Source organism: Saccopteryx leptura, chromosome 4, assembly GCF_036850995.1.
Source record: "Saccopteryx leptura isolate mSacLep1 chromosome 4, mSacLep1_pri_phased_curated, whole genome shotgun sequence".
NCBI classification, from domain to species: domain Eukaryota; kingdom Metazoa; phylum Chordata; class Mammalia; order Chiroptera; family Emballonuridae; genus Saccopteryx; species Saccopteryx leptura.
Genome location: NC_089506.1, coordinates 116,148,339 through 116,162,703, shown reverse-complemented (window position 1 = coordinate 116,162,703; position 14,365 = coordinate 116,148,339). Strand labels below are relative to the sequence as shown.

Below are 14,365 nucleotides of genomic sequence, written 5' to 3'. Positions count from 1 at the left end.
GAATAGCAGTTACCAAATTTCACTGAGACACAGGAGAAAGGGACAGTGCTAAGGCACATGTGCACTGCCTTTCCCTCCATGTCCAGGAAGTTCTGTCATCAGTGGTACCCTCAACTAACAGGAGACTAAATTTGTTCTGAAATGTCTGTGATTTGATACTTAAGATTAATCATACTGATAACTTTCTATTTCATTTTCTGTGTTGTCCTTTTCTAACCCTGGTAGCCTTCAAACTTTCTGACTGGCCTGCTTTCCCCTTCTCCTCTCTGTAGTGTTGTCTCAGCTTGGCTCTGCCGAGAACAGACCTGAGCAAAGCCTTCCTCAGCAGAGATTCCAGCTCTCCTCTGCCTTTCAGCAGCAGCAGCAACAGATACAAGTAATCCAGCAACTTCACTCTGATTACAGTTTAAAGATACTCTGCTCCAAAAGTACCTCAAAATACTTTAGTTTTATTTTATTGTCTTTTAAGACTATATAGTAATAGGTAAATAATGTAGCAAATTTTCTCTAAAAGTCTTGACATTTTATTAGCCAGTCAGCTTGGAGCACTGAATACATTTTGTACATTTAAGCCATACTTTTCCTAATTTAAAATCTTTCATGAAGTGCTGGTGGCACATTAACATCCATTTTTGTAGTGTGCAGTATATTTTCAAATAAAGAGTTGTCAGTGCCAATGGTTAATGTACTGCAGAAAAAGGCAAGTATGCCAATGTTTCCTATTAGCAAATGTCATGTGTGTTTTAGAAAAATGTTATTCCATTATTTCAGGAAGTCAGCATATTATGGTTGGCTTATCTTTACTATGCAAGGTGGTTTTATATCGCTATCAGCTGTCATACAACAAAACGGTAACTGAAGTTGCTGAGTTACTGCAGTATAGACTGGCAGGGCAAAGGAACAAATACTTTTGAAGTTTACCAGGAACCACTATAAGAGCCCTCAGCAGACTTCTGTGCCACTGGTGCTGTTTGACTGTGCGTTGTCTGAATGTGGTATAGTCCTTTTTTGTTATCTTGGTGCTTTCTCCCTTTCAGTTTTGTTGTTTTCATCACTCTCAGAAAAAGCACCTTTCTGTGCCTGCCTGCATTTAACGTAACTTGGTTTCTTCCTCCCTTTTGCAGCAGTTGCGATTCTTGCAGCATCAAATGGCTATGGCGGCAGCGGCGGCACAAACAGCTCAGCTACATCGTCATCGGCATACAGGCAGCCAGTCAAAAAGTAAAATGAAGAGAGGCACGCCAACCACTCCAAAATTCTGAGTTTTGCATTATTTTTCTTTTTTAAAAACATTAGAGCAATGAATCAAAAGGATTCTGAGTTTTTACTTCATTTTTGTTTTTTAAAATGTATCAGTATTTTACATGGTTAGATGTACAAACTTTATACAGAAGCACAATCCTATGATTTTTAAATAAAAAAAGGGAAATGCTTTAACAAACCAATAGAATTGGTTTGCTTAAATCATTGCTTTTTCAAAATGGTTTCACTCTACATAACACATAATGGAAGTGGCCTAAGAAATTCTAGAAATGTCTTTCAGAAGAATGTAGTTTGATATTTATTTAGTATATAAAAGATTTGTGCACAGTGTAACAAATACAGTTTTTACAAATCTGTTTTGAAAATGCGGTGGTTTATTTGGGCTTCATACTCTTAATGACTTCATCCATTAGTTTCTTAACTTCTTTGTGTCTTGTAACTGCTCGGCCCATGCAGTCCTGAAGTTTAGCTCCAGTCAGCCCACTGCCACCTGAAAATTATGTGTCAACACTTAATGTCTGTTATTTCACTTGTAATGACCAACATCATGTCAAGTTGCAAACCAAAAAATCCAATAATGTAACCCAGAGGTATAGTTTCAAGATATGCAGGTTATGTTTTAACAAGGCAGCAAAACCACCAATTGATTTCCAGTGCATATCATAAGTTTAAGAACCTCTGGTATACAATATAAAAATGTCGAGTTTGAGGTAACAAACTCATCCTAAACTTGTTGCATTAGGTAAACCATAAAACATCCCACATCCCATTTGGCCTTCCCTAATGTAAAAAATTTCAGCGTTTCCATGAACACAGGACTGAAATAGGAACGTGCCTGGTTTGTGAAGACAACATAGCTTGCCTTCCTCATCCATTACTATTGTTAGGGTTCCGGTTGCCAGATGTTCTTCCTCTCCAGTAGGGTCTACTATGAGCAGAGTGCTATTTTAAAAAATCATGAAGTATAAATTATCAAACCATGAAACAATTTATTTTAGAATACTAAAATCACAATTACTTACTCATCAAATACTGCAAAAGAAGTAGCAACTGGATGAGTTCGAATGTTCAAATAACTTTTCTTCTTCAGATTAACTTCTGCCAAAGCAGTTTCTTCATTTATAGTAACTTCAGGCAGCTGTACTAAAAAAAGGCACATATGTTAAGTCAATCTTCCGCTCTAGTGTACATAACAAGTCCAGAAGTATTCTTTTAAAAAAATTACCTTAAAACATTAAGATAAAAATATAAAATTGTTAATAATGTAGAAACACTAAAATGACTGACTAAATTATAACAACCTATAAAGCTTGAGAGAATTTAACAATATTCTGACACGTAAGTAGGAATGTTGCCCTTTATTATGGTTGCTTACCATTTTTTAAAGCTGCTAACAAAGCAAATGTACAGGCATCCAAAATATTTCCATCATAGTCGAGGCAAATGAGATCACAGTACAGAACCCAAGCAAGCTAAAACAGAATTCACACAAAGTATAAATAAAGCCTTCTGATGGGTAGAACATGGACGGTATTTGCTTACACACCACAGAACCCTTAGGTGAGTAAGACAACCTTCAAGGCTTCAAAAACTTAACAAATGGGGGGGGGGGGGGGCGGCGCTTTACTTTATGAAGTAAACAAACAATAAAAAATAAACCAGGTTTGGTAAAAGCTGGCTATTCACTACCAAACTGACAAATGACAATAGGATTCCCATTCCCATTGCTAATGAGGTCAACAACTTGAAAGTCCCAAGTGAAAATCAAAATGTACTTTCCAGAAAATCTTTAATACATGAGATTCTAGGATTTACAATGCTAATAAATACGTAATCAAATAGGAAAAGCCTATAGGTTCTGTTCAACTAAGTTTTCACACAGACTTAGAACTTACAGTGTGGTGGGTTCACCTTAAACACAAATCTGCCGTAAGGAATAAAAAATGAAGTCGATATGAAAGTTAAGGGGAAAAACTACCTCAAGGTAGCTTCAAGTCAGGCAATAATAAATTAATCACAACTAGTTGTCTTTTATGAACTACAGAATTAAAAAGTGATATTTGTACTAAATTCCATCTACAAACAAGACATCTGTATTTAAGGCTACTGTGGTTTGGTTCATTTCTGTCTACTTGCCCTGACCCCAAACACTTTCATAATTAGTTAAAGCTCAGAACTTGATTCCTCTTACCTTTCCTGGAGAAATGCTTAAGTCCTCTTTCTGAATTATCTGTGAACTTGATATAATGACAACACAGTAAATGAAAGGTCAAAACTATCTGAAGATGAATGACAGTCGTATTTTATCCCGTGATCTTACTTTTCAATAACATCTGCAATGAACTGGCTAGCCACTTGGGCTTCTTCTCCAGGAGGTCCAGACCGGAATCTCGATGAACACAGGGGTGGCAGATCCACATTGGGAACTGAAAGAGACACTCTGCAGCTATGAAATAAACTTGATGTGTGGTCTCCGGAAGTGTTAGAGGTATTTAGTCCACCGCAAGGGCACGGACAGGCCCTGGCAAGTGCAAAGAATTTTAACATCAATTTTTTTGGTCTCTCTAAGACTCTAAGTTTGGATAAAATAAAATCTACATTTCCAACTTTATACCACACAAATAATACCCTCCAAAAAAGCATTTGCTTAATGTTTAAATCCACAAGGTACCTAGCTTTCTTTCAAAATACTTGAATCTGTAGAAGATAGCCCCTCTACTCATACCCAACCATTCCACTTTATTTAAATGGTGGTTCCTACCATAAAGAACAGATGGTCCAAGTCAAGGAAAAAAGTGCATAGTAGTATAGATGAATCTTGACGGAAACAAAAAAGTTTGCAATACAGCCCTTTGCCTAGGCCCTAGGAAATTCTAGTTTCTTCATTGATGACATCTGAATGTACTAATAAAAAACCTAATCGAACAGGTTTAAAAAGTTTACAAAATTGTTTATTTTGCTATTATGCTATCTTCTAAAAAAGCTTTAGAATGTCTGCTTCATTCTTGTATATTTCTCATTATGAATAATTTCCTTCAACTATTAAGGCTTAGCTACATTAATATTAAATGTTAATGTATTTGTATTAAAATTACAAAATCATTTAACGTACCAACATAGCCTTTATGAGGGGCATCTGGTGGTGGTGCTGCAAATTCCTACAGAAGCAAACAAATGTTTCTTGTGAAAGCTAAAAAATTGTGAAGACAGTAGTCAGTTACAGAAGGCTTTACCAAAGACTATCTAATTGATTACATCATGAGCATCTACTATGCTTGGGGAGTTGAGCTGTGTAGGGCTCTACAGACAATGGCACCAACCCTCATAAGCTCTGTAGGTAATAAGGCAGTACAGCATACATAGCTAACTACACTATTGTGCTTGCTAATCTTCAAAAGTACCTGGGGCTCCTTTAAAATATATATATTAATTGGATTCTGCTTCACCCTTGAGCCCACTTATCAGTAGCCAAGAATGTGTGATACTGACACAGGCAGATTTAGGAACTGAGCAAAAGCTCTAGAATCACCTGGTTCAAATGTCAGACCCACACTTCTGGCTAAGAGACCTGGGGCAAGTTACTTAACCTCTTACCATTCAATTTCCTTATTTGCCAAATGGGAAATTAATGAGGCCTAAATTCAGAGACTGTTAATGAGGGTCAAATGAGATAATGCCGTTAAGTCATTAACATAAAACTTGGCAGTAAGTGTTCAAATATCACCCCAGCTTTACCAGGAAGAATCTGAACTTAAGTAATAGTACAGTGTAGTCAAAGCATAGGCTTTGGAGCCAGAGTCTAAGTTCTATTTATGAGCCTTAAGTTCCTTGACAAGTTACTATACCTCATGCAAAACAGGAGACAGAAATTATACCTCAAATGACTGTTCTGAAGATTAAACTGATCAATTCTGTAAAACGCCTAATATAAGGTGCCTGGAACATAACAGTTACTCAGTACACAGTAGCTATTATTCTCTCAAGATTTTCTTTTGAAAAAGAAAAAAAAATTTTCTTTTGAACAACCTCAATTTTCTACACATTTGCAGATTCAGTGCCATCACTGGATAAAAGGATATCACCAAAAATGACACCCAAATTCTTAAAAAATTCAAGGTGGTATTTTGAAAATTACTTGATTTCAGTATATTTGATGAATGTTCATAAATTATAATTGAGGCATTACATTTGGGTTGTGTATCTAATAAAGACAAAAGCTGTTGGGAAATGAACACTTAAGAGCTGACACCTGACTGCCTCATCAACAGAAGCACTAGTAGTGTATGTAACAACGTAGTAAGTATGTAAGGTTAATTTGGTAACTCAAATCTCAGTAAGACACATTAAACCTACCGCTTTAATTCCACAAATTACTGCGGTATTTCCCAGCTTCACTAAAGCAGACCCATCTGCAGTACTAATTGAACCTGAAAAGATAAGTATTTAAGCAAAATGAAAGTCCATAAAAAAGTGTGTTTGCTTTCTACATGATTTTATGTTGCCATACCAGTCAATTGCTTATGAAGTTTATTACGAGCTAAAGTCTTTTTAAAGTCTGTAACTTTAAAACTACTGTTTTTAAGAATTTATTCACCTGCTCTTTGAGTTAATCATTTTTCATTCAGTCACAGCACTGCACAGATAAAAATCTATCGACACAAAATCACTGGAATCCCTTAAAACATGGTAGAATTTGACCAAAGAGGCTAAAACTTGGGAATGCCATAACAGGTAAAACTGGAAAATTCATGTTTGCAACAGAAGGTTAGTAAATCTTAAGACATAAGAAATCCAGGCCTTGGAGGTGTGGAAGAAAGGGGGAAGAACTCTTTACAGGCACTTTAAATTTTTAAAGAGCATTTCAAGTGAGAGAAATGTGAGTTAAAAGTTACAAATAAAAATTTTTTACTATTAAAAAGAATTCTATTTTCAAAAATGAAGCAACTTCAACATTCTATTTTAGAACTCAAAATATCCTCACCAATGTTGACAGTTGTGGTTCTGAATTCACCAAGTTCTCTTCCATCAGGACGGCAGTTCTCTTTCTAAATAAATATATATGAAAGTAGATTACACCTACAAGTCTATTTTATACAGAACAAGGGAAAACGAATTAAACCTTGTTAATTAAAATTACTTTAATTTTTTAGAAATATTTGACATATAACATTAGTTTTGGTGTATAATGAACCTTCAATATTTGCATATATGAAAAGTCTTTAAAACCATATGATACTGCTATCAAAAGCTTTAACATCTACATAGCCAACTTTACTCACCCAAAATTTCCTGTAGTACTCCAGAGGTTCCACAGTTCTGAAACGTGTTAAAAATATATCTGAGGTTAATCTTAAACCCAGAAACTAGCAAAGAACTTTAAAGGGTAGTGATGCACCATATATCTGCACAACGTGCAAGTTTCCTTCATAAATTCTGACGTGTATGTTGCCACATACAACTTACGACAGAATGCAGGTACCCACGGTGTGGCAATCATACTCAATTGCTATCCTTAACTCTGCCTTACCAGACTGGAGTCCAGAACCATTGGGCATCTTTAAGAAAATTAAGCCAGGTGTTAATGTCATTTTAGCTCTGAGGTAGATATTCTTAGTAAGCATGAAAAAGTTTCATCTTCAGTTTCACTACCCTATAACTGAAATTTAGCAGATTCTTCAATTATGACTATGGGCAATAAACCATTATATTAGCAGTTCCTGCGACTTTAATAACTACAGTCACTGAAGGGTTTTGTTTTTACATAATAGTTGTCGAAGGTATGGGTACTAATCGATACTTTTAAATTCTAGGAGTTACTAGACTCCCAACTAGATCTTGTCGTTTAGGAAAGTTAACCTTAAAGCAGGTATATGTACAACACTATATCATAACACTCGTGAGTTTATAAAAATAGATTACTGTTTCGATATAATTGGTTTCCTTTGGAATCCTATTTATCCACTCAAAAACTTTGAGAACGAAACTCTACAGGCTCAGCAGTGTAAAAAACTTCCAAGACACAATCCCTTTAGAAATAAATTACGGGAGAGGGAGAATGGAGTGGCATGTGCTTCTGATGCAACAACAGTTGCAAAAACATACAACTGTTGTGTCCCGGGGCTACACGACCGCTGCACACCGAGCCACACGCCCTCGCGGCAGGCGCTGAGCTACACGCACCCTTCCGTCTTCCCTTGTCACAGGCGGGAAGAAGCCCCCTTTCCTTTCACTGCACCACCTCCAGGTCCTCCCATCCGTCGCCTGCTTCCGCGGCGTCAAGTGGGAACCTGGTGGAGTGGCCTCCTGGTAAGAAAACCCCAGCTAAGGGTTAAAGGAAGCCATCATCCTCTAAGGAACAAACTCGCGCCCGCCAGCCGCCAATACTCACTTGAACCCGGCAGCCATCTTCCCGCCCGCGCGCCTGCTCCTGCGCCTGCGCGGGAAGAACCTCGAGCTTCAGACATCGCGCGCCTGCACGACACTCCGCCTCCAGGTCGCGCGCCTGCTCCGCCTCAGCCCTTTCGAAACAGAAGCTATTGGCCTTCTCTAGCTGCAGGAGACGCAGAAGGCCCGGACGCAGCGACGGGGGTTCTCAGCCCGCCTTTGTTTCCACAGCGCCTAGTCAGAAGCCCCTCTAGGTTTCCTTACGTTCTACGCATTTTGACGAATTTGCTACTAGATAAGTGATGAGCGTCTCCCTTTAGAAACAGTCTGGTTTCAAGAGCTTAAAAGACCAAAGTTTATAGCAAATAGTGTGGTGTTGCGTGGAAGCATCACTTCAAAGCGTGGGCGTCCTTCCCTCGCGTTTTCATTCTCCCAGGAAAGAACTCGCCGCTCCAGCCGCGGAGGTGACGCGACTTCTGGTGCTCGCGGCTCCCTCGTCCTCGCTGGCTGGGGCTGCCGGATGACATGAAGGATAGCCGATTACCTCTGCACGTCAGATACACACCAAGAGTAATTTTTTTAGCATGAGTACACTCGTAGATTGTAGCTGTAGTTACCAGAGGAAGTTTTAGAAACAATGGTGATGGTGGGAGAAAGAAAGTCGTGAATGTGATGCCCCTGTATCGTACACGTGCGATGGTTAAAATGTCAAAAAGTTATGTGATCAGTTTTTTTAAATTACGTAATATACCAAAACTTTTAAATGACTGGATTGTATAGTATGAGAATTATATTTTAATAAGTCTGTTAGAAAAAGAACTTTGCTGCTTTTCTAACACTGAGATGGAAGTGAACACGCTGTATTTTTCTTGCTGACTGCGGCATCCTTCCTTGGGAACGGCGCCCGGCTCACAGGTGCAGTGTTCTCGGCCTCGCCGCGCGGGGGCGCTGTGGGCGGCGGGCGCCCGACGTGGCCACTATGCCCGGGGGGCGGGGCGGGGCGGCGGCTTCCGCGTGCGTGGAGGAGCCGGAGCCGGGGCCGGGGCCCGGCATGGAGGATGGCTTCGTTCCCGTGCAGCTGGCGGTGCTGGGAGCGGCGCTCGGCGCGGCCTTCGCGGTCGCATCCCTGATACTGGTGAGGAGAGGGGTCGGGGGCCGCCGGGCCGGACTCGCTGCTCCCCGGGAGACCAGGCCGGGCAGCTGTGCCGAGGCGCCAGCCTCGCGCTGTCCCTCGTCGTCCTGTTCCCCCGAGCCTGGACCCAACGTGCCTCCCGAACTGCACGCCCCTCCCGGCCTCGCTGGGTTTTGAGTTGGAGCTGTCGCCCTGCGTACCCAGAGCCTTGTTCGCTTGTGCGCTCTGGGACGTTCCCGCTCCGGCTCCCTGGCCCCCGCGCTCCCGGACCGTGCCCATCCTGACCTCTGCAGGGACCCTCCTGGGCCTGCGGCCACCGGGGGGGCGAGTGCTCCCCGGGCTGCCTTCTCCTTAGCGGCGACGCGGCGCTGGCAGCCGCCGTCTGCTACTGGAAGAACTGATCAGGGCGTGGAGCCCGACCCACTAGCAGCACAGGAAGACCAAGCTTCTGTTTGGGGGGAGCGTTATATCCCAGAATTAAACCCCCCAAATTTGCTCTCTGGCAAAGATGCAGTGCTGAAATCGAACTCGAATTTTCTTCTAATGGGAACACAGAAACATTGTAAACAGTTGCTGACCCAGTGAACTTTCTCCCATAAAATGTAGAACGAGGCTGTTAGTAAGTGGGGAAATCTCAGCGTCCTTGGCATTCAGGTTAGCACGAGGAGGGCCGCTCTGTCATCTTGCCAGAAAGTTGAGAAACTCAGAAACAGTGTAGATAGAGAAAAAGCCTTGTATCCTGATTTCTTTGGTGATTTGCATCTGAGTGACAAAGGAGGAGTCATCATCCCCTTAGTGGTAGGATGGATATTTTGGGGTTTTTTTTAGGGTTTTGAACAAGTCAGGTTTTGGTCAGAGGGGGTTTGACAAAAGCCTCATGTTGAGTCTGTCGCAGGTTTGCATGTATACATTACAAGTTTTTACTGGAAATGTTTGATCCCACCGCCGGCTTGAAGTGGTTATAAGGGCAGCAGGATTACCTAAATTCATCTTTCAAACAACAGGCAAATGCTATCATTAGCTTCATTTGGTGAGGAAACTGAGGATTCAGAGAAGAGCTCTGTACACAGATGTCACACAGCTAGTGGAACTTGTTTTTTTTTAAATGCCAGATCAGGTCATTATTACAAACAAACTAATCTTGTTTTATTTCTATTTCCACCCTCCATACATACTTTCTCTCCACCCTACTTCTGGATTATTTTGAAGCAGATCCAAGACAATATTTTATCTGTAAAGCCTCAGCATTTATCTCTAAAGATAGAACCCCTTTTAAAATAAATGACAATAGGATTATTACAGATTTTTTTCAGTTAACCATTATTTATTGGTTTTAAAGAACCTGTCAGTTGCAATGCCTCCCAGATGTCTTAGTATAGTCAGTTTTCTCCAGTCAGCATGCAAGTAGCACTTCATTGATGTATCACATCTTAATCTAACAAATTTGCTGTATCGCAAATCTTAATCTGTAACAAGTTTCTCTTCCCCTTTTTTCCTTTGTTTTAATAAGTGGTCATTTGTCCTGTGGAATTTCTCACAGTCTGCATTTTACAATTTCACCCCTGTGGTGCTTTTAACGTCTTACTCTGTCTCTTGAATTTCCTATAAACCAATAGTTACATCAAGAGACTGATGAAATGCATGTTTAAGTTTTTAATCTAGAAAAGTGTGTGAGTGATACCACATTTATGAGATCTCTGTGATGTTAAGATGAACCCCCGGGTTCAGGAGTTGTTAGTCTGACCCACCAGTTATCAAGTTTGTCATTAATCTAATGGTTTTATTGGTCATTGATGATCACTGCCTAAATTGATTATTTCACTGGGAGCTGTAAAAGTAGAATACTATAATCATATCATTTCTTCATTTATTACCTAGAAATTGATAATGAAAAATAATTTAATCTACTACCAATTAACCAATGACATGCTTGTCATATAAAAAAGGTAAGATAAAAGGGAAGTTTTCAAAATAACGGAGTGGTTGCCCAGCATCTTTCAAAGGCGACCAATTAATTTTTTTTTTATTTTTAGTGTCATGAATCCATGATTTAGAATACTTTGCATGTGTTTTTCAGTGCACTGCAGTAATTTGTGGCTCAAACCCTCCCATCATAAGCCACCAAGAGCCCTTCATGTTGGCCACTTTGTCCTTTTGTCGTGGCCTCATCATCATCAGTGTGCTATTTAATCAGTGTTCTTTTCCTGCCCCAGAACCTGAATCAGCGGTTCCTCTTAGGAGTACTGGTCACTTTTAGTGGAAGATAGACTTTAGAAATCACAGTCTGGACACCAGGGTTGCGGTGCAGGAACTCTCTTCTCACCCACTAATGTGGATACTGTCTATGGTCACACCAGCTGGAAGCATATGGAATTTCAGTATATACTCAGTGTAACATTATAAATGGCTATCCAATTACACATGAATAACATTCCAAAAATATGTAAGTTGATTGTTTTGAAAGCAGAAGGTGTGCCAATAGAAGCAATGCTCTAGAGCAGGGGTCGGGAACCTATGGCTTGCGAGCCAGATGTGGCTCTTTTGATGGCTGCATCTGGCTCACAGACAGATCTTTAATAAAAAAAAATAATGTTAAAAATATAAAACATTCTCATGTATTACAATCCATTCATTTCCTACCACTCATGTTCATGGTTGCGGGTGGCTGGAGCCAATCACAGCTGTCCTCTGGACAACACCAAATTTTTATTGGATAATGCATAACGTACACGGGTCGTTGTATGGCTCTCACGGAATTGCATTTTAAAATATGTGGCATTCATGGCTCTCTCAGCCAAAAAGTTTCCCGATCCCTGCGCTAGAGAATAGTTATCTCCAAAGCTAGCTCCAATGGCATTTGCAAGGGAGCAATATAATATTGGTAGTACTTGGCATCTATGAATAGTTGATACATAACCTTCAAATTTGATGCTTTACTCTAGAAAAGACTGTATTCTGAGTTCAAATCTAGGGTAAGAACCAAAAATTCTTAAGCATTACTAGTCCCCACTATTGTGATTAGGAGACTTCCCTTCATACCCTGGGTCAGTCTGGTCCTGGATGGGAGGGCTGCCCTCATGCCACGTCAGCTAACTGTGTATGAACTTGTCCTCTGTCACATATAGGCTCTATGTAGGGATGGGACCTCACTATGTGTGTGCCTGGGATCAGGGGTTTGGCACATCTAAGAGTGAATTGTGCTTCTAAAATGTGTTCCCTATGAAATCTGGGGTGACAGGCCTCAGGAATGACCGGTGTGGGAAAAGACAGCCTCTTAAGGCATTAGTAACTTACTCTGAATGATAGGGCAATCATCGTTCTTCTCAAGGCTGGTTTGGATTTTGGAGTCACTTCCAGACCATTGTTAATGGGATAAAAACAGAATAAATATTCCACCAACAGAAAACAAGAATCACATAAACGATATAGCCTTTGAATATAACAAACATAAACAAGGTCGACCTAGCTTTTTTTTTTTTTTAACATACCCACTTTTAGATTTCCTTTGTGGCTTTTATAACTGCGACAGAAATGCCACCCCTTCATCGACACGAGGAAGAGAAGTTCTTCTTAAACGCCAGAGGGCAGATGGAGATGCTGCCCAGCATCAGGGACTCTCCCACGAAGCGGCTGTCTGTTGTTGTGCCTTCCTACAATGAAGAAACTCGGCGTGAGCTCTGTTTGGTTGTTTTGGTAATGGGTAATTGGGGAAGAAAAGGATATTTATGGTATTGGATTTGACTGCCTTTTCCAGAACGTTAGTAGTCATGGGCTGTGGCGAGTACCTAGTTGGTAGTTGCAGTTCAGAAGCAGGGAAGTGAAGACTAGCTCTGAGGTCATGAGCAGCTGCATCAAGTAGTGAGTAGACAGACAGAAGTGTCCTTGAGGAGGAAGGAGCAAGATGTGAACAGAGGACAGGTGTTTCCAATGGAAATGGCCACCACAGGAACGTCCCAGAAGAGCTTAGATTGTCCGGACGTTTTCCCACATGTAAACTGAGTGTGTTAGCACTTGGTAAGGCATTTTTAAAAGCAATTTTTAACATACCTTATTTTTTTGTTGTTTCCTTTGAGTGCCTGTCATGATGGATGAAGCTCTGGGCTATCTAGAAGAAAGACAGGTATTGTGTTTACTCTTTCAATATGATGTCTCCTGTTAAAAGTAGACCAGGTCATCAGCTTGTGGGCCCCAGGCGAGATCCGCTATGGGGACAGTGTGGCCCTGCTTGGGCCGTTGTTATCCCGGGCTTCCCTGTGCTCAGTGTGTTGCAGGCAAGCCCGGCACCTAGCGCACCACCTCCAACGGCAGGAGGGTGACCCCAGGCAAACTGCAAAGCTGGGATTTCTCTTAGGGATATTCCTGCCTGCTTTTTAGCCTGTCTTGGCTGGTAATACACATAAAACAAGAGTGATAAGCATCTGCAGACTTGGTATGACACACACAAAGTTGTTCTCACTTTCATAGCTTTTTAAGAAAGACCTTTATTGGAGCCCTGACCGGTTGGCTCAGCAGTAGAGCATCAGCCCGACGTGTGGAAGTTCTGGGTTCAATTCCCAGCCAGGGCCCACAGGAGAAGTGCCCATCTGCTTCTCCACCCTTTCCCCTCTCCTTTCTTTCTATCTTTCTTCCCCTCCCACAGCCAAGGCTCCACTGGAGCAAAGTTGGCCCCGGTGCTGAGGATGGCTCTATGGCCTCTGCCTCAGGCGCTAGAATGGCTCTGATTGCAGCAGAGCAGTGCCCCAGATGGGCAGAGCATAGCCTCCTGGTGAGCATGCCGGGTGGATCCCGGTCAGGCACATGTGGGAGTCTGTCTGACTGCCTCCCCCACCCTCACTTCAGAAAAATACCAAAAAAAAAAAGAAAGACCTTTACTGGAAAGACTTATACTACTTAGGGCCACAGTTCTTAAACTTTGAAGTCAGGGCTCATTTAAAATCCTACAAATAATTGTAGGCACACTATATACAAATTTCTGAGAAATATGTTATAATAATTAAGTCAAATATTAGAGAAAAAATATAAAAGGCCAAGCGTGCTTTTACGGTAATTAAATGAAATAAATACAACAAAATTAAATTTATTCTGACAAAAAACATTTTTTATGTTAGATTTTTTTGAGTTATGCTTTTTAGAATTCATAAAAAAGGGGGGTTAAAAAAATTTTAAAAAGACAAAAAAGTTATCTTTTTATATATATAGATACATTCTCACTAAGATTTAGTATATTTGGCAGGTCCCAGCACAAATGTGTTAAGTTTTTTCATTCTTGTGTTTATGAAAAACATGAGCCTGATGTGTCCTAGCAATTTATTCAATGTTTGGGCATATATTTGAAAGGCAAATCTCATTTCCTCATCAATACATTGAAGAATTCCTCTTTTTAATCTTGTGTTGAGGGTAGAAAATCCTAATTTACATAAATAGGATGTTGAAAATTGTAGTAAAATATTCAAAGCTTTTTTAGATATTGCCACATATTCTTCTTTTATAGAAATCCAAAAAACTTCAAGAGACAATTCCTTATGTTTAATCATCAATCCAAAACCCCCACCATACATATCATCTTAACTTGACACCAAACAAAGG

The 14,365-nt window shown here is 40.5% G+C and overlaps 3 protein-coding genes across 20 annotated transcripts in view; 2 read left to right on the top strand and 1 right to left on the bottom strand.

The window, feature by feature from the left end:
- SUPT20H (SPT20 homolog, SAGA complex component) overlaps window positions 1–1,620 on the top strand; it is a 36,704-nt gene extending 35,084 nt beyond the window's left edge. For 10 of the 15 annotated variants that reach the window (XM_066381044.1, XM_066381050.1, XM_066381049.1 and 7 more), the window contains 2 exons: window positions 273–376; window positions 1,125–1,620. In XM_066381044.1, coding sequence (XP_066237141.1) covers window positions 273–376; window positions 1,125–1,262 — 242 coding nt within the window. In that variant the 3' untranslated portion in view covers window positions 1,263–1,620. The remainder of the gene's footprint in view (window positions 1–272; window positions 377–1,124) is intronic. The other 5 variants (XM_066381058.1, XM_066381053.1, XM_066381057.1 and 2 more) reach the window with 1 other exon arrangement.
- EXOSC8 (exosome component 8) lies at window positions 1,538–7,769 on the bottom strand. 2 transcript variants are annotated; one of them, XM_066381060.1, is made up of 11 exons: window positions 7,652–7,769; window positions 6,543–6,579; window positions 6,245–6,308; window positions 5,617–5,690; window positions 4,376–4,421; window positions 3,584–3,689; window positions 3,455–3,500; window positions 2,639–2,735; window positions 2,286–2,406; window positions 2,099–2,191; window positions 1,538–1,753 (listed from the first exon to the last, which is right to left on the bottom strand). In XM_066381060.1, the coding sequence occupies exons 1-10, from the start codon at window positions 7,666–7,668 to the stop codon at window positions 2,131–2,133; spliced, it is 669 nt and encodes a 222-aa protein (XP_066237157.1). In that variant the 5' UTR covers window positions 7,669–7,769; the 3' UTR covers window positions 1,538–1,753; window positions 2,099–2,130. The 2 variants fall into 2 exon arrangements, with proteins under 2 accessions (XP_066237157.1, XP_066237156.1); XM_066381059.1 differs by having other exon boundaries at window positions 2,099–2,205; window positions 7,652–7,768.
- An 873-nt stretch (window positions 7,770–8,642) lies between these two features.
- Window positions 8,643–14,365, top strand: part of ALG5 (ALG5 dolichyl-phosphate beta-glucosyltransferase) — a 53,862-nt gene continuing 48,139 nt past the window's right edge. For all 3 annotated transcript variants that reach the window (XM_066381071.1, XM_066381072.1, XM_066381070.1), the window contains exons 1-3: window positions 8,643–8,782; window positions 12,278–12,449; window positions 12,853–12,899. In XM_066381071.1, coding sequence (XP_066237168.1) covers window positions 8,699–8,782; window positions 12,278–12,449; window positions 12,853–12,899 — 303 coding nt within the window. In that variant the 5' untranslated portion in view covers window positions 8,643–8,698. The remainder of the gene's footprint in view (window positions 8,783–12,277; window positions 12,450–12,852; window positions 12,900–14,365) is intronic.